Source organism: Dunckerocampus dactyliophorus, chromosome 12 (assembly GCF_027744805.1).
Source record: "Dunckerocampus dactyliophorus isolate RoL2022-P2 chromosome 12, RoL_Ddac_1.1, whole genome shotgun sequence".
In the NCBI taxonomy this organism is placed as follows: Eukaryota; Metazoa; Chordata; class Actinopteri; order Syngnathiformes; family Syngnathidae; genus Dunckerocampus; species Dunckerocampus dactyliophorus.
In genome coordinates this window covers 16,268,133-16,293,053 of record NC_072830.1, presented here as the reverse complement: position 1 = coordinate 16,293,053, position 24,921 = coordinate 16,268,133, and the positions used below count along the sequence as shown (strand labels likewise).

The window sequence follows — 24,921 nt, the reverse complement described above, 5'->3', positions numbered from 1 at the left end:
GCTCTCTCACTTGGAACCCACTAACGTGCTACTGGAAGCCCTGTATGTACTCTAACATTCAAAGTCTCCTTAAAGGAGACTAAGTTTTACCAGTGATATGTGAAAAAGTGTTTGCCCCCGCCTTTATTTCTTATATTTTTGCATGATTGTCACACTTAAATGTTTCAGATCATCAAACAAATTTAATGACGACACAACTGAACACAAAATGCATTTTTTAAATGAAACTTTTTATTATTAAGGGAGAAAAAAATAGAAACCTGTGAAAATGTTATTGTGCCCTAAACCTAATAACTGGTTGGGCCACCCTGAGGAGCTGCAACTGCAATCAAGCGTTTGCGATAACTTGCAACGAGTCTCTTACAGCGTTGTGGAGGAATTTTGGCCCACTCATCTTTGCTGAATTGTTGTAATTCAGCAACACTGGAGGGTTTTTAGTGTGTTTTAGATAATTGTCCTGCTACAGAACCCAAGTTGGTTTCAGCTCAAGGTCACAGATGGCTGGACATTCTCCTTCAGGATTTTTTGGTAGACAGCAGAATTCATTGTTCCACTTATCACAGCAAGTCTTCCAGGTCCTGAAGCAGCCAAACAGCCCCAGACCATCACACTACCACCACCAGACTTTATTGTTGGTATGATGTTCTTTTTCTACGCCAGATGGAATGGGACACACGCGTTGCAAAAAATTCAACTTTTGTCTCGTCAGACCACAGAGAATTTTGTCAAAGGTTTCAAAATTGAGACAAGCCTGATGAGTCGTCGCTGGGCTCCTGGAGTCATTTTGGTTGGCCAGCCTTCCAGGGAAGGTTCCATTTTTGTGCCATTTGTGGATAATGGCTCTCACTGTGGTTCACTGGAGGACCAAAGCTTTAGAAATGGCTTTAGAAGCTTTTCCAGACTGATAGATCTCAATTAATCTAAGTTGTCATGTTTTAACAAGGGGGGGCAATCACTTTTTTTACACAGAGCCATGTAGGTTTGAATTTTTTTCCCGCTCAATAATAAAAAGTATCATTTAAAAACTGCATTTTATGTTCAGTCGTGTTTGGTTGACTGATATTTAAATTTGCTGGGTGAGCTGAAACATTTAAGTATGACAAACATGCAAGGGAAAAAAAAATCAGGAAGGAGCAAAGACTTTTTCACACCACCATGCCATCCATCCATCCAACGGTATTGGCCGATTTCACTCACGGTCGATCATATCGGAATCGGCAGTATAAAAACCTGATCGAGGCATCCCTAATTATAACTATTGATGACATTAACCAAGGCACCACTGTATGCATGTTTTTGGATAAATAATAGGTCACATTCAACCGTAAAACAGCATGATTTACTAATTAATATATGTTTGAAAAACAGTGATGGAGTGAAGCTGGATGACTGTAATTACAGTACGTTTTTTGTCACTCACAGCCGACCATATGTCAGGCTTTTGACAGCTTCGAGTGGTGTTTGTTGACAAGATAGTTATTTATTTCAAACGTGACTCTGGAGTGAATACTTGATGCGTGCCAGCTTCACCCAGCTCCTAGCGGCCCCCAGGTAAGTTGATTTCGAGACCCCTGTCCTAAGTTGTTCTATATGGAGTACTGTAAAGTGATGGTGACCATTCCAATGAGGAAAAAAAGCAACCTTGTGTGTGCTCATGTCAAGGAGGAGCACACTGTGCTCTTAGTGTCATGACTCTCATTGTTCCCCCGCCCCGCCCTGCACTGCTGCGCTGTGCTGCAAAGATCTAGAACATTCTCTGCAGTGATGACCTTGGCTGACAGCAGCACAGCGTGCAGGCAGGTGAACTTCTTTAGATGATTTCAACTGCCACTAAAATATTGATGGTGCGTTGAGGGCATCGGCGGGGTAAATATTTTTAGTCCCTGACTCGTCATCTCCATTTCCACTCTTTTTTTTCGCTTTACTCCCTTGCCAACCTCTCAGTGGCACACTAATGCATCTCTTCTGTTCCATTGAGCACATCGCCGTGGCAGATCTACCCCCCTCCTCTCTCTTTCTCCAACTAGTGGTCCACTGGAGCAAACGTTAATGCTCCAAGTTTGCAGCACAGCACTGCCGAGCCGCCAAGACTGGGGAAGAAAATAAGCAGGCGATTTAATTAAAAGCCAGTCAGATGATTAATTGTCTATCTCCAGTCAATTAGGGATAAAGGATGCTGCCTCGCGGACCTCCAGGTGGGGTTATGGCAGCGATACTGACTCCTCTTCCATCAAAGCCCAACACATTAGCGTTTGCAAACAAGAAACCTTCATTACCATGACAATTATACACCGCGTGAGCACATAATTGCAATGGAGAGATACGGGCCACCTCGGAAAGACGAGTCTTTGAAACTCAGTCGTAATGTTCTAAGGCAAATTGGAATTCATAATGAATAGCGATGTGGACTGAGCGGACACAAAACTAAGGGAAATGAAGGCGAAACAGGCTTCTTTACATTGACCTTGAAATCTTGGTATCTTAATCATGGTATGAGCACATAGACATTATCACCATGGTGACGCAGACTAAATCTATAAACTAATATACATTTTAAACTCCAAAAACACCTCAGTTTATCTTACAACATAATGTAACATTAAAAACAAATAGAAAAGCACTCGGCGAGCACACACCTCCATCAAGGGCCATAGTTTCCCCCCTATTGTGATTCACACCAAAATAATAATCCTAATTTTTTTTGGATCAGCCTTTAATATTTTGTAGAATCTGTTGGAAACTTGTCCTGTATTTTTTTGGTAAGTGCTCCGACCATTTTTTGTGGCGTTCTATGCACAAATGCCGAAAAGGGTCCTGTCCCCCAATGTTAAAAAATCATTTCAAAATGCCTGGATCCAGACGGTGATACGAATCACCCCCAAAATTTAATCAGTTCTTCCGTATCCCATTTCCAATTCCTGAAAATTTCATCCAAATCCATTCAGAACTTTTCAATTAATTTTTTTTCCCAAATTCACCCCTACATCTAATTACCTGCTACTACTGCCACATTTCTCAACCGATTCATGCCATTCCATTTTCCCACAATTCATACTTTTCTGTAAAACTGCTGTTACCTACTACTACTTCTTTCACATTTCTCAACCGATTCGCCTCATTCCAACCATCAACTCATTCATTAAAAGTCAGGACATTCATGCTATTAGCCACAGGACAAAAATTCCCACATTCCCACACTTCTTAGCATATCATGTGATGCTTGCCAAAATATCAAAGTGGCCCTTGCATCCTTTAATTTTTCACTACGTGGCTCTCACTGGAAAAAGTTTGGACACCCCTGATGTAGGTATAATTTAGGTAAAGTCCCAACTTGCACTAAAACTTGACTTACGTCACATTCTAGGAAGAGAACTCGTTTGTACCCCGAGGACCACCTGTATTCTTCCTTACTGTAGCTCACCTGTATGTCTCTAATTTCCAAAGTGCCATTCTCCACCAAGGTCTGACGGGCTTTATTTCCCTCAATTCTTTCTCCGTTCTTCTCCCAGGAAATCTTTACCGAGGGTCCTCCGATGACGTGGCAGTGCAGGTGAGCCGTCGCACCGCGTGACACTGTGTGATTGGCCGGGCCTTGGCGGATAATTGGCGGGATCCGGCCTGACGGTCCTATAAGAGAAGAATCTGATTATTATGAGGTGAGCGGTAAAGATTGTTTGATATGAATAAAGAAAAAGTCTGCAGCTAATAAAGTGTAAAGCATGAGATGTTAAGAGCAATTAACAAGAAGGCTGACGTGAATTGCTCATCCAGCATGAGGTCTATAATTGCACTTTGTATTAATATGCTATTAACACTCATGGTACAATTAACTCTGCCTGATCCAACGCACCTCCCTCTACTTCCAGCAGAGCCTTACTCAGCACGCTTCCTGCCACACTGATGGCCTGGCAGATGTAGAACCCTGAGTCCTCTGGGTGGATGTCAGTGATGGTCAGCTGCCCGCTCATAGACACTGAATAACGGCCAGACTGTGAGGCCGGTTGGCCGGGGAACAGCAGCATCTGAAAAAAAACACACAACCTTACGACGACTGAACAGGTGACAGGTGACAAGACAGCAAATGCTAAAATGGACCATGGCTCATTGTTGGGGAGTAAAGTCACATGACTTGACTCTAATGATTTGGAGTGCATGAGAAAGTGGAAAGGAAAACGTAAGTCTCGTACATTTATTACATACAATGAACAAGCATATTGCCAAACAAAGCCGCAACAAAACCAACATCCTGCACACGGAGGTTGTGATACTTCAGATGCAGCTATGTTGTTTGACCCACGTCTTTTGTACAATAAAGGGTGTTATTGGAGCATTTACGGTATGTCGTTTTTGTAGTCCTGCTAACTAACTAACAAACAAACTACCGGGGATATAAATAGAGAGTCAAAGCAACACTGTGTAAAAAATTCAGCTTTACAGTCAGTAGGATGTGACACTGGCTTCATTTCTGCCATTGCCATGGCAACCCCAAATAAGCTACTACTTTCATAACATAAATACAATCATACTCCGGTTTTCAAATGCCCCAGTTTTCGTATGATTTGGTTTTCGACAAACAAACATTTTCGCCGAAATCACAATGTTACGCGTAACAAACTAGTGTAACGTAACGTTTCGCGGAATCGAGTACCCAAACGGCGCATCCTATGCGTTGCTGACTCACTGCCCGTGCATTTTTTAAATGAGTTTGACTGCTAAATAACCTGCCATGGGGCCAAATAAAGTTGTGAGCGCCAGCAATTTGATGAAGAAGGTGAGAAAAACTATTGAATACAAGCAAAAACTCATCGCAAAGTACGAGGATGGCGTCCCGTCCCCTCCTTCTCACTGCCTTCGCCAACAAGAGTCATCAGTATGTTCAATGTCCATTTGTCCATTTAATTTGTCATTTATCATCATTTATAATTATTTATAAATATTTGTAAGTAATCTGCATGTACAACTATAAATATTCATTATAAAATAACATTAGACATTTGATATCGTGCTGCTCAACAAACAACTAGAATTACAAACTCATGTTTCAACATTCAATGACACTCACAGTACAACACAAAAGACGGACAGGAAGACCTGGAAGTGAATCTGGACAACTACAGGGAAAAAGGAAGAACTTTTTTGTTTGTTTTGTTTTTTTAGTTAAAAAAAAAAGATAATAATAATTATGATAACTGCTTTGAGTGTATGGAACAATAATGTAAATAATGAATTAGTGCATGTTGAATACAGGAAGTGAACATATGTATTAGTAATTATGTGATACGGAGAGGGGGTAAGATTAAATAAACTCTGCTTCTTCCTACTCCTTATGGACATGTGGAATTGTGAATTGTAACATGAAGCATTCAATGTAAACTGTATGCATGTTCGAAATAAATTAAACTACCATTACCATTTATAACATTTATTTTTTGGGAATATTTTTGGGTGTCATTTTGGATTGACCTTATTTTATATGGGAAAAATCGCTTCGGTTTTCGTACTTTTCGGTTATAGTTTAACCTTTTGGAACAAATTAGTCACAAACACCGAAGTGCCACTGTGCTTGTCTTTCAGTAACAGAAAAAATTCTGACATTGCACAATGTTTTTGTGATGTATAACTAACTGCTTTGTCGTACAGCATCCTGCATGTTAAGCAAACTGAAAAAAAAAACAAAAAAATTATGAACAGCTCTTTTGGTGTTATCCACATGATGCCCACTAACAGATGTTTCATAGTATTTCCATTTTCTGAGACGTCACTGGGGTGGGGGTGCACATCCATCAATTTCATTCCTGTAAGAGGCTTAGACTTCAGTGGAAGGACCAGGGTTATAAGGCTGCAGATAATCCCCCAAACACCATAAAAACATCTGAAGCAGCTTCTCACAGAAGAGGAGCAACAGTTTATTTATAGCTGTAACTTGGAAGGAGGACAGCGTTTGTCTGCAGGTAATGCCCCAAGAAGCAGTTCACACACCTAGTGTATTTCCTGCAACTCCTCCTTCCTTCTCCTTCTACGTCTCCTCCCATCCGCTCAGCACGATTCAGTTATATTGTGATGTGCAGGAGGAACAGCAATGAAAGATGCAAGTGCTCGCCTTTTGCCAAATTACACCCCGAGACAAAAGAAAGTGTGAGAAAGTTTGCCTAGTGTTAAAATATTCCAACATGCTGAGCTGTCTCTGCTACTCACCTGGCTGCCCTCTTTCTGCCAGAAGATGGCAGGTGGGGGGTTTCCTGTCGTGCCACACTGGAAGGTGACGCTCCTCCCCTGGGATGCGGTCTGGTCCCGGGGTTTGCTTGCGATTTGAGGTGGTACTGCAGAAGAGAGGGGAGGCAAGCAGACATGAAGTTCAGCTTGTTAAGCACTGTCTTCCTTCACTGAATGCTGGCCATCACCATTCCAGCCAAACAGTAAGATTTTACAACTCATAAATGATTGATACGCCATTACACTATGGCTTTCAGCCTGCCCTGAGCTCCACTGCATTTGTAACCGGGGTCTGTCTTGCTCAGCCTTGAAAGTAGATTCAAAAAAAAAAAAAAAAAATCACAAGCCACATATCTCTACATGAACTAATATGTGATATATTTTTACTTGAAAATACAGTACAGTACAGATACACCTTTGGAGATATGGAAACCTCAATTCAAATATGCATTATTCTGTTTTATTATTATTATGCTGTAATAATCAAGTGTGCAATATTGTGGCCAGCCTGATTTACACCTGTGCAATAATCATGCTGTAATAATCAAATGTGGTGGCCACAATAAAAGGCCACTCCAAAATGTGCAGAACAGTAATGAAGTGTGGTGGCCACAATAAAAGGCATCTCCAAAACTATGCAGTGCTGTAAAACTGCACATCATGGAGTGGCCTTTTATCGTAGCCAGCCCAAGACACACCTGTGCAATAATAAAGTGGCATCATGGAATAGCCTTTTATAGTGGCCAGCCTAAGGCACACCTGTGCAATAATCAGGCTGTAATAATCAAGCGTGGTTGCCACAATCAAAGGCCAGTCCAAAATGTGTAGTACAGTAACGAAGTGTGGTGGTCACAATAAAAGGCATCTCCAAAACTATGCAGTGCTGTAAAACTGCACATCATGGAGTGGCCTTTTATCGTAACCAGCCCAAGACAACACCTGTGCAATAATCATGCTGTAATAATCAAGTGGCATCATGGAGTAGCCTTTTATAGTGGCCAGCCTGAGGCACACCTGTGTAATAATCAGGCTGTAATAATCAAGCGTGGTTGCCACAATCAAAGGCCAGTCCAAAATGTGTAGTACAGTAAACGTGGACATCATGGAGTGTCCTTTTATTGTGACCAACATGAGACACACCTGTGCAATAATTGTGCTGTAATAATCAAATGTGGTGGCCACAATAAAAGGCCACTCCAAAATGTGTAGTACAGTAATTAAGTGTGGTGGCCACAACAAAAGGCATCTCCAAAACTATGCAGTGCTGTAAAACTGCACATCATGGAGTGGCCTTTTATCATAGCCAGCCCATGACACACCTGTGCAATAATCATGCTATAATAATCAAGTGTGCCTTCGACATCATGGTGGCCACAACAAAAGGCATCTCCAAAACTATGCAGTGCTGTAAAACTGCACATCATGGAGTAGCCTTTTATAATGGCCAGCCTGAGGCACACCTGTGCAATAATCAGGCTGTAATAATCAAGCGTGGTTGCCACGATCAAAGGCCAGTCCAAAATGTGTAGTACAGTAAAAGTGGACATCATGGAGTGTCCTTTTATTATGACCAGCCTAAGACACACCAGTGCAATAATTGTTGTTTTTGATGTTCAACTAAGAGTGTGCGTCTATAGGTGTGAGTAACCTGGTTATTTGTCATTCGTTCAATGCTAGATGCTGTTTGCACCATGATATTGTACGTGTTGTGTGCCTGAAGCATTCAGCTGCCGAGATGGTCACTAAGGGCTGAGCAAAGTCATACTATTTCAATGTGTTTAGTGTACTGTTGATAGCGGAGATGTTATGTTGCTATTTATTTGTGTTCATCTACAGACCCTGGGGGTTCATAAAAACACAGTCTGTGATTTGTGACTAGAGCTGGAAAACACCTTTATTGGATTTTCACAATTACAATAAAGGTTTCACAAATCACAGACTGTGTTTTTATGAACCTTTGGGGTCTGCAGATTATTCCAGTCCAGCTTTGAGACGTCTGAGTCTTGTGGTTTTTAAAGTGGACCAGGTCTAATATGGACAAGAGCTGGAAAACATAGAGAAATGTACCTTTATTGGATTATCACAAATAGAATAAAGGTTTCACACACAGCGACCGCCCCTGTCGAGACACACTGTGCAGGCACGTAGGAGCTCAACTCAACTTAATTGGAGTAGCATGACCGCTTTTTTCCTTGTAATGTATTTTTGTGTTATTCCATGAAGTCATCATAAAACAGGCGTGCTACCTACAATGTAGGAATTTAGTTAATTTTCAGGTGGCAGTACACGGACAGTGGTAAAAGTAACACGCATTGACTGGCCACAACATTAGGTACACCTGCACAGCTGCATCACGCATTCTGCCTGTATGGCTATTATACTACATTTTATACATAAGCGTGGTAAAATATTACACCCCTCTCAATACGTTGAAGTATGCACGTAACGTACGCGGTGCATTTCACAAAACTGGTGATATAAAGTCTTCGTAACGTACGCGGTGCATTTCACAAAACTGGTGATATAAAGTTGGAAAACTACTGAACGCGGTGCTGTTGAGAAAATACAGTGAACAAGGCTGACTGATTATTTCCCTCTTTGCCAACAGTGGATGTTGATCACTAAAAAATGATCATTAAAAATAAATAAGTCTTACAGATCACTTCCAGGCATATACAGTACACATATAGCTGAACAATAAACAATAAATAGAGCAACTTCTGATCAATCCATGCCAATTTCAGACTTAAAATAATGTACCGATTTAAGCCCCACCCATTTCCAGTTAAACCACACCCACTTCTGGTTTGTGGTCCACCCACTCCGGGTACAGATACGATATGGATGATTTAGATAGGTGAACAGATACAGATACAGATAGTGGTGTACTCGCTCATCCCTACTGTGAATATTCTCATTCATCCAGGTCATTGTATTCTCAGGGCATTCAATCGATCGCAACTGGACTGTCCAAATTGTCTTAGAAGACGTTCCGCCTGTCATCCGAGCAGGCTTGATCAGTTATTGCTCAAGACTAGGTGGGACACACACCAGTCAGTCTAGATAGGACAGCTCTAATCAGAGCTTGGTGCAAGATCCTATTTATCCTCTCAAGGAGGAGGCAGGTCCAGACAGGGGTGGTTTGGCTCTTTAGTGGTGTCAAATGACAATCGTTAGGATACAATGGAGTCAGTCCTCTGCCCGCTAACGATGGTGGCTTGGGTGGTAACACCTTTGTTAGCATCCAATTCATATGTAATGATGGTCATGGAGCCACCTGAAACCAAGGTGGCTGTGCCTTGTTTATTTGTTAGAGGTGGTCTTTTCGGAAGGGATGAAAAGACACCATAGCACAACCGTGCTAAAAGTTCCCATGAATTGAAAATACAGTATGTGGTATTGAAGCAAAGTTCCAGCAAATGACATACTTGTTCTGGGTTGTGTGTGGATCTGTCTTGGAGGCTCTCAGACTAAAGCTGTCCTATCTAGTCTGACTGGTCTTTGAGCAAGAACTGATGAAGCCTGCTTGGATGAGAGTGGGAGAAATATCTAAGAAAACCTGAACAGTCCAGTTGCGATTGATTGACTGCCCTGAGAATACGCATGTGCGACTTTCTGCGCATGCGCTCTATGATGGTTGATGCGAGTGAGTGAGTGGCTCAATAAGAACTTGAGTCAATAACAGCAATCGAGTTTCCCATCACCACTGCTCAGACTGGAAAAAGGGGTAGGATTAAATAAACGCTGCTTCTTCCTACTCCTTTTTGGACATGTTGAATTGTAAAGTATAAACGTGTATACACGCACACCCACACTGGTAAATAACTAAATGAATGTCAACGCCAACAGAAAAGCAGGGGAAAACCTCAGCTATTGTGGTGCATTATGGGATCTGTATAAGTAAGATAATTAAACAATGACAATTACTGATTAAAATTAAAGCATTATCATTGATACTATAGGGAATGGAATTTTGGGGGGGGTGCTAAGATGAGATTTAGAGGTTTCCGGGTCTTAAAATGCCTTTTTTTTAGCAAGGCGTTATATGTGTTGTTTATTTGGAGAACAGTCTGGCCAGCTTGGTTGCATTATTCACATGATGGGATCTCATGTTGATTTCCACTGACCGCCGGTTGTGTCATTGGCTCACACTTGCCGCTGAATGAGAAGTTTCTGCTGCCTCTCCTCTCTCTGCGGGGTACATATGCACGCAAACACAACACTGGCTCAACACACAGGGGGAGCTGAGTCATGTGTGTCAAAGAGTCCAGATGACGTTTTGCGCTTTTTTAAGCAATTACGACATTTTTTTTTTCCTGGAGCAGCTGTGCATCAGAATGATGAAGCTTAGCATCAGCATACATTCTTGCACTGCTGTCTATAATTGCCTGATTTATAGCTTTATGGAGTCGTATTTTCAAGCATGCAGTTTTTATGACCCTTCACTTTGTGAATTGTGTGAAATTCTGCACCGATTTTCATCTGCGTGGAATGCAGACTTCTATTCCATGGAGAAGGAAGAAGCATCTGTTGGCTGCATTTGGAGGAACCTTCACAGACTTTCTTATTTGGACAGCCTTTAGATGGTGCAAAGACGTCATGCAGCCCAAAAAGCGCACACAAGGAGGCTGCAGACTCCAAATTCTGGCACATCCGCGGTTTGCTCACAGATCCCACGCCACGTGGGAGATTAAAGCGTCCGTGTCACAAAGTGACGGTTCTGATCACAGTCATGTGTTTTCACGTATTCAAACACGGCCCCTGAGTCAAAGACGCTAGATAGATCAGACTGGCTACTCTGCAGCCAGTTCCGTAGCACACCCTGCGGTGGTTTGGCTGCCATGATGGGAAGCAGAATCCAGAAACACTGCATTGTGATGATCGCACTGCACACTGTGCAGCCATTAATTGCACACGAAGACGGTCCAGGTTTGTAATTTTTCAGTTTTCCAAAAGACAGTTACAGAATGTGTCATAAAAACGTTGGACATTTAGAAAACTGGTAGTTGGAAATAAACAGGACAGTGGCCAAGATTCAAAGTGTAGTCCCACACAATATAGCTTAAAGCTACTTTGTTTCTCTGGATGATTGGTTGACTTCATGTCATTGATGACGTGATGATTAGATGATGATGATTAGAGCCTAATGTCTATCAAGTGTATTAACAATGCCACTACTGAAATGAATGTTCCATCCATCCATTTTCTGTACCGCTTGTCCTCACTTGGGTTGGAGGTATGCTGGAGCCTATGCCAGCTGTCTTTTCGGGCGAGAAGCAGGGTACACCCTGGACTGGTTGCCAGACAATTGCCGTGAAATAAATGTTGCATTGTATAAATACTTGGGAGTTAATTATCCATATAATAGAAGCACTTTTTAAATCAAATTTCTGTTGTGCCTAATGGTCATAAAAACTAACCTTTTTGTTAATCAATTTATTGGAATGGTAATGAATGTGTGGTCCTAGTCTATGGCTGCCAACCTTTTGAAAAACAAAATCGACCAGTATTTACAAATAGTACTGTTATGCTCAAGTACACACAAACAACTGTGTGCTCACAAGGATTGCTCTCTGGTAGATACCTTCCATCATTCCCAGTATCAGGGATTTTTTTAGCTATTTTTTTCATTAAATTCATTAAATCTATTAGCTACTTTATCCATGTTACAATATTCTATATCCTTATCAATAAAATACTGAGGTAAGCTACTGTGTGTATTGCTGTGTCTTATATTATTTAGTATCTTCCATCTTTTGTTTAATGTTATTTTTATTATTCTCTAATATCTCCTTATATTTTTTTTCTTACTCTTATATTAGTTTACTTATTTTTTTTTTATATTTATGTTCTGCTTCACTCGTCTATATTCTGTTTTTTTGTCTATTTTTTTCCCCAAGGTTTTTATTATTAATTGTAAATACTGGGAGATGGTCACTAATATCATTAATCAATAATAATATAATAATAATCCACTAATTGCCATATTATCTATGTCATTGGTGAATCTTTTCACAACAGTGGTAGTTGGAAACACTCTTGTTATGTTACAACACACTGATTTCAAGCAAAGCACCATCGGTTCCCATTTGGTAATTGAATAGAGAGTAATTGCTTCATTTACAGAACAATGGTGACAAGATGGGCTGTTCACACCTCAGTTAGGATGTTAGTTTAAACATAAAAATTAATACATCAACTTTGCTGCCCTTTGGGCATTATAGTTAGAAAAGCCAAATGGTTGGGCTGTGGGACTTCTAGTGTTAAAGGCTGTGGTCTTAAACTTTTGATAAGCTGATGAACCGCCTGTTTCACTTAAATGCTTGTTTGCATAAATTGCTTCCTCAAAATGTTTTTTTCATTCCCAGGGAATAAAGAGTACGCACTGCGCATAACTTCAGTGAATGCATTGTACAGTGTTGTGCGCCGAGCCCCACCCAGCTCGCTTACATGCATTTCCGGCTGAGTGGCGTCTTTGCCCTGGGCCACTTTCGTAAAAGTGTATCCACTAGTCAGCTACACCACATAACTGGACCACAAAGCTAGCTCCTCGGGATGCCTGGTGAGCCATTTATTCTCCTAATTAGGCATTCGTATGTGTCGTTTGTTAGTTGAGTTAGTTTCACAGGGAATATTTTAAATAGCGGGGGTGATTTTAATACTGAAGTATTTAGAACAGGGGTCACCAACCTTTTTTGAGGCTGAGGACTACTTCGTGAGCACCGATAGTATGAAGGCTACATGACCTGTTTGCGTCAAACTTCCAAAATAACACAACTGCACGGATCACTTTTTAGTAGGAATAAAAAGAATAGCAGTAGTTGTAACACTATGTGAAGGCACTGCTCACATAGCAATGGTAATTATTTTCCACAATAATGGTAAGAAAAACATGTTTAAACAAGAAACATTCATTTATATTTATGTCCTCAAATATTTGAAAGTCAGGGGGAACACCCGCTATCCTTGTAGTGCAAATGATCATTTGGAACATTTTTTATCCATCTTCTAAAGGCCATTTTTTTTTTCTAAACATGTTTTAACATCCGTCCATCCATTTTCTATACCGCTTCTCCTCATTAGGGTCACGGAGGCATGCTGGAGCCTATCCTGGCTGACTTTGGGCGAGAGGCAGGGTACACCCTGGACTGGTCGCCAGCCAATCACAGGGCACATATAGACAAACAACCATCACACTCACATTCATACCTATGTCACCAATTAACCTAACATGCATGTTTTTGGAATGTGGGAGGAAACCGGAGTACCCGGAGAAAACCCTCGCACGCACGGGGAGAACATGCAAACTGCACACAGAAATGCCCAAGGGAGAATTGAACCCAGGTCAGGTCTTCCCGATCTCCAGACTGTTACTGTGTTGGCCAACATGCTAACCACTAGACTACCGTGCCGCCCCTTGTTTAAACATGTTGTGCAATATTTTTCATGCAATATTGATATGATGTTTTCAAAACAAACGTATGTTGGTGGGAGGCCTGGCACTGCATTCTGCTCACCAGTGTGTCATAATCTGGTGTGTAATTTGACACTGCAACACTGAGTGAGTCTTGGAAATGTGCATCAGTCAGGCGTGATTCTGTGTTCGTTCTTCATAAAGTTCATGTTGGAAAAGGCTGATTCACATAGATAGGTGGAACTAAAAAAGCAGGCAATTTTCATATCTGTTGTGCATACACAACTGTTCTTTTCTTTGTCCACAAGGCACCAAAAGTTTGGTGCAGACTGATGGGCTTTGAGGAGGAGGTCATTTTGAAGAGTTAGGATTTCTATCTCTACCTGTCGAACGTCCAAGTTGAACAAAGCACCTAGCTGCTCAGCACTGGAGGTCATGTCCACTTGCATGAAGGGATTAGTAATGAATGACACACATGGTTCAAGTTGATCAAAGTCGCAAAACCTGCCTTCAAATTCCTGTCCTAGTCTGTTTATGACTTGGGAGTACTTGTTTACTGCTTTATCCAAAGCTGCAGGTGCAGAAGCATTGTCATCTAACACTGACTGCACAGACGGAAATGCAGCATTTTTTTGCTCTGTAAATGCCTTTCCTGCACCTATCATATCATGTGAGCGACAGTCTTACCTTTATCTTGCAGCTCACAATTCAAATGGTTCAGTTTCTCAATAAAATCTGTTAAAAACGTGAGGTCACGCAGCGATGCGTCTTTCCCCTTAGGCTGCATGAACCCTTTGGTTTTCCTCAGAAGTGACAAAAAACGCTGCCGAATTTGTCCCTTGCTGAGCCATCAGATTTCTGTGTGTGGTAACAGGTCACCATACACAACTCCTCCAATAGCACACGAAATATCCTGTGTTGTTTGGCTTTGGAGCGGATGGCATTTATGATCTTCACGACAGGAGTCATCACATGATCAAAGCCGGTCACTTTTGCGCATAACGCTTGCTGGTGATTGATGCAGTGGTAGTGTAGAAATTTCTGGAAGTCTGGATCACCTTTGCATTGCGTAATAAAGCCGGAATGCCGGCCTGTCATGACTGGGGCCCTGTCTGTTGTCACCGATGCCAGCTTCTCTAATGGCACCTTTTTCTCCACAAAGAAATGTTTCACTACGTTGGGAATGTCAATTCCCCTTGTTGTTGTCTTCAGTGGCAGAAGTGTCAGGAGTTCTTCTTTTGTAGAATAATCATCAAACTCGTCACACTGAATGCTAAACCACCTGCACGTAACGAGATCCTGGTGCAGTTGTGCTGATAAATTCTGCGACATAGATGACACTCGTCTAACCATCGTACTTGCGGTGAGGGCAAAGATAACATGACAATGCCTGGTACGACTAAAGGTACATTTGTTTGGACAAATATAATGATGATAACAAATATAGCTCATAAGAGTTTACTTTAAGAGCTGATATCTAGCAACTTTCATGGTTTTCTTGATAATAACCAAAATCCCAAGTTCTTACATGAATAGCTGTAGCATTGTACTGCCAAAAAAATTAACTCTTATGAGCTATTTTTGTTGTAATTGTTGTATTTGTCCAAACAAAGGTACCTTTAGTTGTATCAGGCATTAAAATGAACTGAAGTCATAATATTAAGCGAAGAGAGCAGAGGCGGAAAGCGGATGTTAAGAAAAGAAAATCTACAAGAAGAAAGTTGAAATTTTTGTAAAATTACACACACAAAAAAAAGCCAGCAACAGCAGAAATGAAAGAAAAAGTTTCATTTTAACTAGAACAAATGTTGCAATTTTACAAGAATCAACTTGTAATATTATGAGGATAAATATTGTCACTTTAGTAGCATAGAGTTGATATATCATAAAAAATGTTTTATTCATTTTATTCAATTTTCATTTCTAACATGTGCAGTGACAATCGGGTGCAAAAAGGACCAGTATGGCCGTTTTCCAACATGATAAGGAGCCCAAACACACTTGCAAGTTGACAAATGCCTTGCTGCGGAACCTGAACGTATCCTGGGGGAGTACAAGGTGTCTAACATCCAGTGACTTCATCATGGAGGAGAGGAAGAGGATTCCAATAACAAGCTGTGCGGTTCTGGTGAATTCCATGCCCAAGAGGATTAAGGCAGTGCAAGATAACAATGGTGCTCACTCTGAACATTCACACTTTGGACATGTTCACTTGTGCTGCCAGCTATTTAGACAATAATGGCCATCTTGACTTCTTTTCAGTGGATAGCAAATCTATAGTACTATCCAAGCTGTACATTGACTACTTTAAAATGTGATCTAGTTTCATTTCTATAGTATTGTGCAGCATCTTCTCACTGGAAGAAATGCTTTGTAGGGAGAGTTTTTGATTTACGTATGAGCCTTTGATGTCGTCATTTTAATTGCTGCATTTTTGTTGTGCGAGGATATAAGAATAGCGCGGCGAGAAGAGCATAAAAGTACATAAAACAATAAGGAGAAGACAAAAAAGGAACAGGAAATGGGAATAAAACTTACACAGCAGGCCAGCTGGAATGATGATCGGGTTTGAAAGGAGACAAGGAGATGGAAAATTAATGAGATGGATGAAACACGACAGCGACATCACAAAACCGCTGATAGCATAGAGGCGACAAAAACAACAAAAAAGTGAGTGAACGGCAATTTGCTGGGATTGGATTTCATTTACACTGATAAAAACATTAGTGGATGAATTTGTCTCAGAGTGTTTGAACCAGGACGGAAGGGAGCGGTTTGGTGTGTGTGTGTGTGTGTGTGTGTGTGTGCGTGTGTGTGTGTGTAAGAAAGAGAAACAGAGATGAAGAGGGTCATGTCTTATTAATAGAGGATCTGCTTGCTGGCAATGAGTTCAAGCACACATGTAGCAAACGTCAAATAGGGTAATCCAAACAGTTTAACATAATCCTGACAGATGCACTGAACACCAGCTCTGCCCAAAACAAGCACTGAACAGGGAATAGCAAGAGTCCCCCCCCCCCCCCCAACCCCCACCCCACTTGTGGTTTCCATGTGACTCTAGGCCCTCTTATGACTGAACTGCCCACAAGAGCATTTTATGCATGCTTCAGTATGTAGTGGATGCGCATTGGCAGCCTCTATACAAAATGCATGATGACTTTCTCACCGTGCACTTGCAGCATGGCCGAGGCCTCGGTCTTGCCCACGCTGTTCTCAGACGTGCAGGTGTACGCCCCCTCGTCCTGTTCTTTCACACGGAATAAACGCAGGCTGTTGCCGTTGCGAATCTCAAACCTGACAAACGAGAGACAAAAGAATAACACAGTAGACGGCGGTGAGATGTGATGTCATTTCTCTTTTGTGACCGTTTCAAGTGATATCATCCTATTCTCCTGATCAAAATGTTCACACCAGTTGAAAAATTGCGACAATTCACAGTTTGGTCTGTATCTTAAGCAGGTTCTAAGTAGAGATTTTGGATTTTCTTACAAAAAGAAATCCTGTTTTGGCCTCAGAGCTCAGACATGTCTTGTCTATGCAGCTTTTCTATCGATTGATTATGGTGATGTTTTGTACAGTTTAGTTTAGTTCCATCCTACCTATGTTCCCCAATTCATAAATCGAGGAGCACCTATGTCTTACGGTCTTGCACAATATACCATCTAAATGTACCAAAAGTCAGAACTGAATTGGGGAAAATAGCTTTTTGTTATGCTGCCCCCACCGCTTTGAATACCATACAGACTGAACTGAAAATGTCAGAGCTGGTCTCAGTCAAAGCTTTTCATTCTGTTTTACACACTAGGCAGCGAGAAACCTACGAACAATGCTTGTGTGTTTAATTGTTTATTGTTTGTCATTTATTGCCCTAAACTGTTTACATTTTTGTATTTATTATGACGTGTGCTGCTGACCTCTTGGCCAGGTTGTCCTTGTAAATGAGATCCTGATCTCACTGGGTCTCATCTGGTTAAATAAAGGTTAAGTAAAATAAAAAAAAAAGAGCTTCAAAAAGCAAAAAGAAGAAATGGCAGTGAGACAAAGACATTTTGAGTAAGCAATTTATTGCAAACAAGCATTAAAGTGGAATAGGCTGTTCATCAGCTCATCAAAAGGAGCAGCGGCTCTACTCTGAGCTCCTCCCGGATGACTGAACTCCTCACCCCATCTCCACAGGTGAGACAGCCACCCTACGGAGGAAAGTCATTTCAGCCGCTTGTATCCACAATCTCGTTCTTTCAGTCATTACCCAAAGCTCATGACCATAGGTGAGGGTGGGAACATAGATCCGACTGGTAAATTCAGAGCTTTGCCTTCCGGCTCAGCTCTCTCTTCACCACGACGGTTCGGTACAGCGACTGCATTACTGCAGATGCTGCGCCGATCCGCCTATTGACCTCACGCTCCAACCTTTCGACTGAGAACCATGGCCTTGGATTTGGAGGTGCTGAGTCTCATCCCAGAAGCTCCCCAGTAACCTCCCCAGTAAACGATGAGGGTGACAGCCCGATGAGGCCATCAGGACCACATCGTCTGCAAATAGCAGAGACGAGATTCTAAGGCCACCGAACTGGACTCCCTCGACACCTTGGCTGCGCCTACAAATTCTGTCCATGAAAATTATGAACAGAATTGGTGACAAAGGGCAGCCCTGGCGGAGGCCAACGTTCACCGGAAACAGGCTCGACTTACTGCTGGCAATGTGAACCAGGCTCCTGCTCCGGTTGTACAAGGACTGAATGGCATGCAGTAGCGTGCCACCAATCCCGTACTCCAGGAGCACCCCCCACAGGACACGGCTTTTCCAAGTCCACAAAGCACATGGAGACCGGTTGGCCAAATTCCCAAGTACCCTCTAGTACCCTTGCAAGGGTGTAGAGCTGGTCCAGTGTTCCGCGACCAAGCCGAAAACCACATTGCACCAGATTTGGCCGCCGAAGACCTAGTTGCCCAATGTTCGTTCAATGTCCCATGTTTGGTGCTCTCATGCAAATTCCAAAGGGCAAGGAGACGTCAAAGGAGACGAGGCCTTTGGAGAAGTTTTTTGTTCTTAAAAGCCTTGTCTCGCAAATACCATCTGATGGTTATTGGACTGCACTCGGCACCAGTAACAACCTTCATCTGGGCTCAGGATCGTCCCGTGCCTTGACGGACAGCCAATCGAATCATCCGGCTCAGGGCCGGTTATATTTTTTGGTTCTACCAGTTGACTTTGAAGAAGTTTCAAATGACTTGTTATAGTTGACTTCCTGCATCCAACCTCAGCAGCAGCTCAGCTCAACAATCGCACCGCGTTCGAAGACAGAAAGCTTTTTTGCCTTTGTTATCAAGAGATCATGACAGTGTGAATACCTGACAGAAAATGACATTAAATCCACATTGTTGCCAAGATTTTGTTTTTGTCTCACTTCCATTTCTTTTGAAGCTCTACTTAGAAATTCCTTAAGACCCGACAGTGCAAAATGTAAATTCTTGCAATTTTTCAACTGGTCTTAAAATTTTGATCAGGACTGTATAATTTAACATGTGCTGCCTTTAAGTTAACGTGGGGTGGTGAATCATTCTTAATGTTAATGTTAATGTTAATGTTAATTATAAAACTGCTCTGCATCACACTGAGAGCTGAGAGTTGTTTGTAATATTTTGGGTAATAATATTTGCAACTTTAGTATAGCATACAAATTACAACCACAGTAATATGTTTTTTGACAGTGTCACTGAAAACACAAGCATTATTGCTTAGTACCTAATGTTGTGGCCAGCAAGTCTATTTTTTATTCTTTCCAAACCCAAATTTACAAAAATATCTTTGATTTTAGTTAAGAAAAGGTTTAAAAACCATTCATATCATGCAGAAAATACATTCAAAATACAGTTCAAGGGACAAATATTAATATTTATTTTGTTATCAATGTGAATCTTTTCAAGTAAATGTAAGTGATGAAGTAATTTTGGACTAAAAAAAAGGATTATCAAAGTAAATGGCAAAACACATGAAGGGTAAAAAGAAGAAATAATGTTGTTTCCAAGCACAATGATGTTTGTAGTTGATATTTAATAAGTAACTTTAATGCCCAACTTAAAGCAGTAATAAGGATCAGCTGTTGTTTTGTGAAGTGTAACTTACGGTTAATCAACTTTGGTAGAGTGACAACTAATACTCTACATGTTAAACGAGGAAAAGGCTTCTTGAGACGTCATCTGTACTTCTGTGAAGAATGTGTCGGACGTTTCGCTCCTCATCCGAAGAGCTTCGTCAGCGAACTAATAAGTGCTGGTAGCCTAGGCCTTAAATACAGTAAGAGTGGGCGGAATTGGTGTGCCAACACCCTCCTCCTATTGGTTCGTTACACTAAGCCTGGGCGGAGTAGTGGTATAATCCTATCCTGTTATTAACACCTCCGATAAAAGGGAAGTGTCGCTCCCTGAATAGGGTATGAACGACTCTGATACTGGCTTGTTAGCATCTATTGTTCTGGCTCGGCCCTGCCTTCACCTCATTTGCAAGACTAAGAGCTGTGGGTTTTGGTCTCAGTAACCTGCTGAACACAGGGTCCAAATTAAACCTCAAACCACCATTCCGATTCAATGATGGGTTCTGTTGTTTGACAAAAATAGCTTCCTTTACTCCTCTTTCAAACCATCTGTTTTCTTTGGCCAAAATCTTTACCTCGCTGTCCTGAAAAGAGTGATTGGTAGCTTTCAGGTGTAGATGTACTGCTGATTGAGGACCACTAGCATTGTCCCTGCGATGTTGATAAAGCCTTTTTTGGAGCATTTGCTTAGTTTCCCCAATGTAGTGCTCTTTGCATTCCTCATCTTTACAGTGGATGGAATAGACCACATTGCTCTGTTTCTGGTTTGGAGCCTTGTCTTTAGGATGCACTAATTTTTGTCTCAGGGTATTTACTGGTTTGAAATAGGTAGGAATTTTGTGTTGCCATGTTAAACACTAACCGTACCGAATAAGATTTATTTATTTATCAGTCAGTAAACCAATGCAAATATTAACAGAACTAAAAGTAGACAGTGAGCAAATGCGTAATAATTGAAAAGGCTTAGCTAAATATACGTTGTATTGAGTTGAGAAGGAGAAAAAAGGATGAAATGGGTCACAGGATAATTGTACTGAATCGAGTAATGAATCCATTTTTTCTGGTCTCTACTTTATTCATTATATCAATCCACTGATCCGGAGACATCAGTTAATGACGTACATTTACCACATATGTTGCTGTAGGTTATATAAGATGTTCTATAGGCTTTACTAGTTGCATTAAGGCCAAGGGACACAAGTCCTCAGTTTCAAATCTGTCAAACTGCAGCATCGCCAAACACATCCTCACTTGGTTTTTTTCTTTAGCCTTTCTTCCCGGTTCTTGGGACCGCAATGCTATCAGAGAAGTAGTCGATGATCACACAATTTAAAATGTTTTCAAATTGTATTAAAACATACCACCAGTATATTTGGTTAGAGCATCTCCATCATCTCTCCATACTCCATCATCAACAAGGAAGACCAATGAAGAGCCCAGAATGAAAGCACACAGAGTATATATAGCAGTTTCCGCGCCCCTTTCACAAGTGAAACTTCTTAATGTTAAATTTGTGTGAAAGAGACTGGCTCAAACTGGTATGACAATAAGAAATGTTAAAGTGTTATGACACACATTGCCTGTGCCATTATTAAATGTTTTATGATGTTCCATGATCCTACCTCTTTCCCATTTTCTCTCTAGTTTCCCTTTTAGGAGTTGAGTTTGAAACAGGCTGTCTGATTATGTGCTCGAAATGTCGATCAAAATGTCGATCAAAAGCTTTCTGTGTTGCTTTGCCATTGTTAGTACAGTGGAACGCCCCAGTTTTTGTAAGATTCTTTTTTTTTTTTTGCCAAAATTTTGTCTTGGTTCCCATGACCTGTCTCGGTTATCGTACAATATTGCATGTCACAAATTGTTCTGGCCGCACGGTGGCCAAGTGGTTACCACAGTCAGGAGAGCTGGAAGATCTGGCTTCGGATTCCATTCAATTAGGTTAATTTGCGACTATAAATTGTCCATAGGTATGAATGTGAGTGTGAAAAGTTGTTTGTCTATATGTGCCCTGCGATTGGCTGCTGGGATAGGCTCCAGCATACCACCGCAATCCTTATAAGAATTAAGTGCCATAGAAATTGAATGAACAAATTGTTTTATTATACCCTTTAATAAGTTGACAGTATTGCTTGTTCAGCCATCCTGGATCACACACCCAACACCAAATCTTATGAATTGAATATTTTTAAAGTAAGAGCATAAAAAAAACTGTTTACGTCCTTCTAAATACGGTTTTTAACATTATTAGAGCGCTCCAGACATGAAATACACCCTTATAGTCACATCGTATCACCCAATATAGTAGACATAACTAGGGTTGTCATGAGACACCCAACTCACGAGATGAGACGATGCACAAGATTGCGTCTAAGAGACGAGATTGTAACATTAATTTTAAGAAAAGTACAATGAAAAAATAGGACTGGACAAACAAACTTTTTTATTGGCTAAAACACAAAACAATGCAGGTCCGTTTTGAAATGTTTATTGTCCCACAAGTTGATGCGCAAAGATATTATTGTCAACATTTTTTGAGCCCCAATAAACCACTGTTATCATAATATATGATAATAATAAATAAGAATAATTTAATTAGGGCTGTCAAAGTTAATGGAAGTTTCCTTTAACGGCACTCTTTTTTTTTACTTGCACGTCCTTTTTGAGCCTTGGCCCACAACGTAGTCTGAGGAAACGCAGCGGTGGCTGTGGAGCCACAAGTGGGGACAAATCTGTTTTCATTAGTTATTAGTTTATTAGTAATTTTAGCTTTTTCTAGTTACATTATACCTTTTTGCTCTATTTTTCCACTTTTGCTGGGTTTTTGTTTATTTTATTTCTGCAATGAGGCACGTTCCATAGCATGTTTTGCCAGGAAGGCGAGTGTGTCCAAGCGCTGCTTTCTTGTCAATGTTGGTCAAGGGCTGGGTTGCATTGTGGAGGTTTTTAAAAAGTTTTATTTTTATAGCCTTCAGATGTGCATTGCACGGCGGTGTGGAGGCTGACCTCACTCCCGCTCACCTGCTCGAAGGACACGTCACCCTTGTTGATGGCTTGTATCTAACTGCTGAATAAATGCATGATGCAAGAAACACTTAAATGCGCACACGCACTTGCTAAATATATTGATCGTGTCGCTAAATTGTCAACACAGATCTCTTCTGTGTATCAGGTGTGTTGTGAAGCGGATGATCTCCGGTGCTTGAAATTTGACACTTAGCCAAATTCAATGAGCATCAATAGAACCGCTCCATGATTAAGGGTGCAGACAAGTTAAAATATCTATGTGGGTTGATCTGACAAATCTTAAGTAAAATTGATCAAATGTAGATTGGAATCTAGAATTGCAACAGCTTCTGCCTGACCACTAAGTAGTAAGTAGCTTTTTAACTCAGATGGGAAAAAAAAAGTCCTAATAAGAACAGAAAATAAGATCCGTGCTCGTGTTTATAAATGTGTTCCCTCGAGGAATTGAGTGGTGGGACGAACAGGAAGTGATTTATTGTATTGTGAGTTATTGTCTGTGTGTGTCCAGGGGCATCCAATGCGCGGTGGGGTGGTGGGGGTGGTGGTTACAGCAATTGCTCGGGCCTCTGACTAACAAAATAATTTAAAAATAAAAAACAATACACATTTATTTATGGAGTTTTAAATATTTTAAAATATTCTAATATAATAATTAATCATGATTAATTAATTGTAATATATTAATTATAATAATTTATTAATGGAAGTGCTCAGGGTCATGCCACTTGTTGCTAGGCAGTGTTCATTGGGCTTGACTATAGCAGCCTCATATGCTCAAAAACAGAAAGCCAGTCAGACACACACAGCAGTGTTGCCAGGAATTCTGGGTCCCCCCCAAAAATAAAATCAAACTGGGCCCCCCCACACACAGCTGCTGTCACCACATCTTTATTTTTCGGGGCCATGTTAGTTAGTTAGGTCCTGGGCTGGTGTGGTTACACGTGGTCTGCGGGTGTGAGGCTGGTTGGATGTACTGCTAAATTCTCTGAAACGCCTTTGGAGACGGCTTATGGTAGAGAAATGAACATTCAATACACGAGCAACAGCTCTGGTTGACATTCCTGCTGTCAGCATGCCAATTGAACGCTCCCTCAAATCTTGCAACATTTGTGGCATTGTGCTGTGTGATAAAAGTGCTGAAATGTGCAGTTTTATCACACAGCACAATGCCACAAATGTTGCAAGATTTGAGGGAGCGTGCAATTGGCAAGTGGCCTTTTATTGTGGGCAGTCTAAGGCACACCTGTGCACTAATCATGCTGTCTAATCATCATCTTGATATGGCACACCTGTGAGGTTGGATGGATTATATCAGCAAAGGAGAAGTGCTCACTACCACAGATTTAGACAGATTTGTGAACAATATTTGAGAGAAATGGTGATATTGTGTATGTGGAAAAAGTTTTAGATCTTTGAGTTCATCTCATAAAAAATGGGAGCAAAAACAAAAGCGTTTATATTTTTGTTGAGTGTACTTTTCTTAAAAGTAATGTTAAAATCTTGTTCTCGTAGACCCAATCTCGTGTATCGTCTCGTCTCGTGAACTGTCTCGTGACCTCTTCCCACTCGGCATCACTAACTTGTCACTCACCTCCCACGGGGGAGTTCCCCATCCTCTCGCCGCCATCGCACAGTGGGAGGAGGATCCCCGTGGACCTCGCAAAGGAAGTCGACGGTTTCATCCTCCATCACCACCTGGTTGACGGGCCTTCGCACCAGCACGGGCCGCTCGTACACCACCAGCTCAGCGGGGTCGCTGTCACGTTCTCCCACCATGTTGGTGCCCACACAAACGTACATGCCCGCGTCACCTTTTTTCGTGTGGGAGATCATCAGTTTGCCTCCCCGCACCTAAAAACAAACACAACATTGACCCAAATGTAAGATGACCCTGAAAATAAGTCGGTCATAGCTGGACTTCAGTAGGCCTCATCAGTTCATGCTCAAAGACTGGATAGGACAGCTGTCGTCCAAATGAGAATATTCACAGACATGTGAAGTTGTAATATAATGTAAGAGAATATTAAAATCAATCAATAATTAACACTTAAGGTTTCACTATGCTGCTCCGTCACCTCCCAAAAACTTGAACCTCATATTGAAGGCGACGCATACCGCAAAGCTGTGATTGGTCAGCTTTTTTAAAGTACAATTATTTACAAAACATTGGTGAGC

At 41.3% G+C, this 24,921-nt stretch overlaps 1 protein-coding gene across 5 annotated transcripts in view; it reads right to left on the bottom strand.

Moving 5' to 3' along the window:
* The window catches only part of zgc:77784 (uncharacterized protein LOC402947 homolog), a 102,665-nt gene that overhangs the window by 32,804 nt on the left and 44,940 nt on the right, over positions 1 to 24,921 (bottom strand). For all 5 annotated transcript variants that reach the window (XM_054793672.1, XM_054793673.1, XM_054793669.1 and 2 more), the window contains exons 4-8: positions 24,338 to 24,597; positions 16,794 to 16,921; positions 6,196 to 6,320; positions 3,851 to 4,022; positions 3,422 to 3,627 (exon numbers count right to left, since the gene is read on the bottom strand). In XM_054793672.1, the coding sequence (XP_054649647.1) occupies positions 3,422 to 3,627; positions 3,851 to 4,022; positions 6,196 to 6,320; positions 16,794 to 16,921; positions 24,338 to 24,597 (891 nt within the window). The remainder of the gene's footprint in view (positions 1 to 3,421; positions 3,628 to 3,850; positions 4,023 to 6,195; positions 6,321 to 16,793; positions 16,922 to 24,337; positions 24,598 to 24,921) is intronic.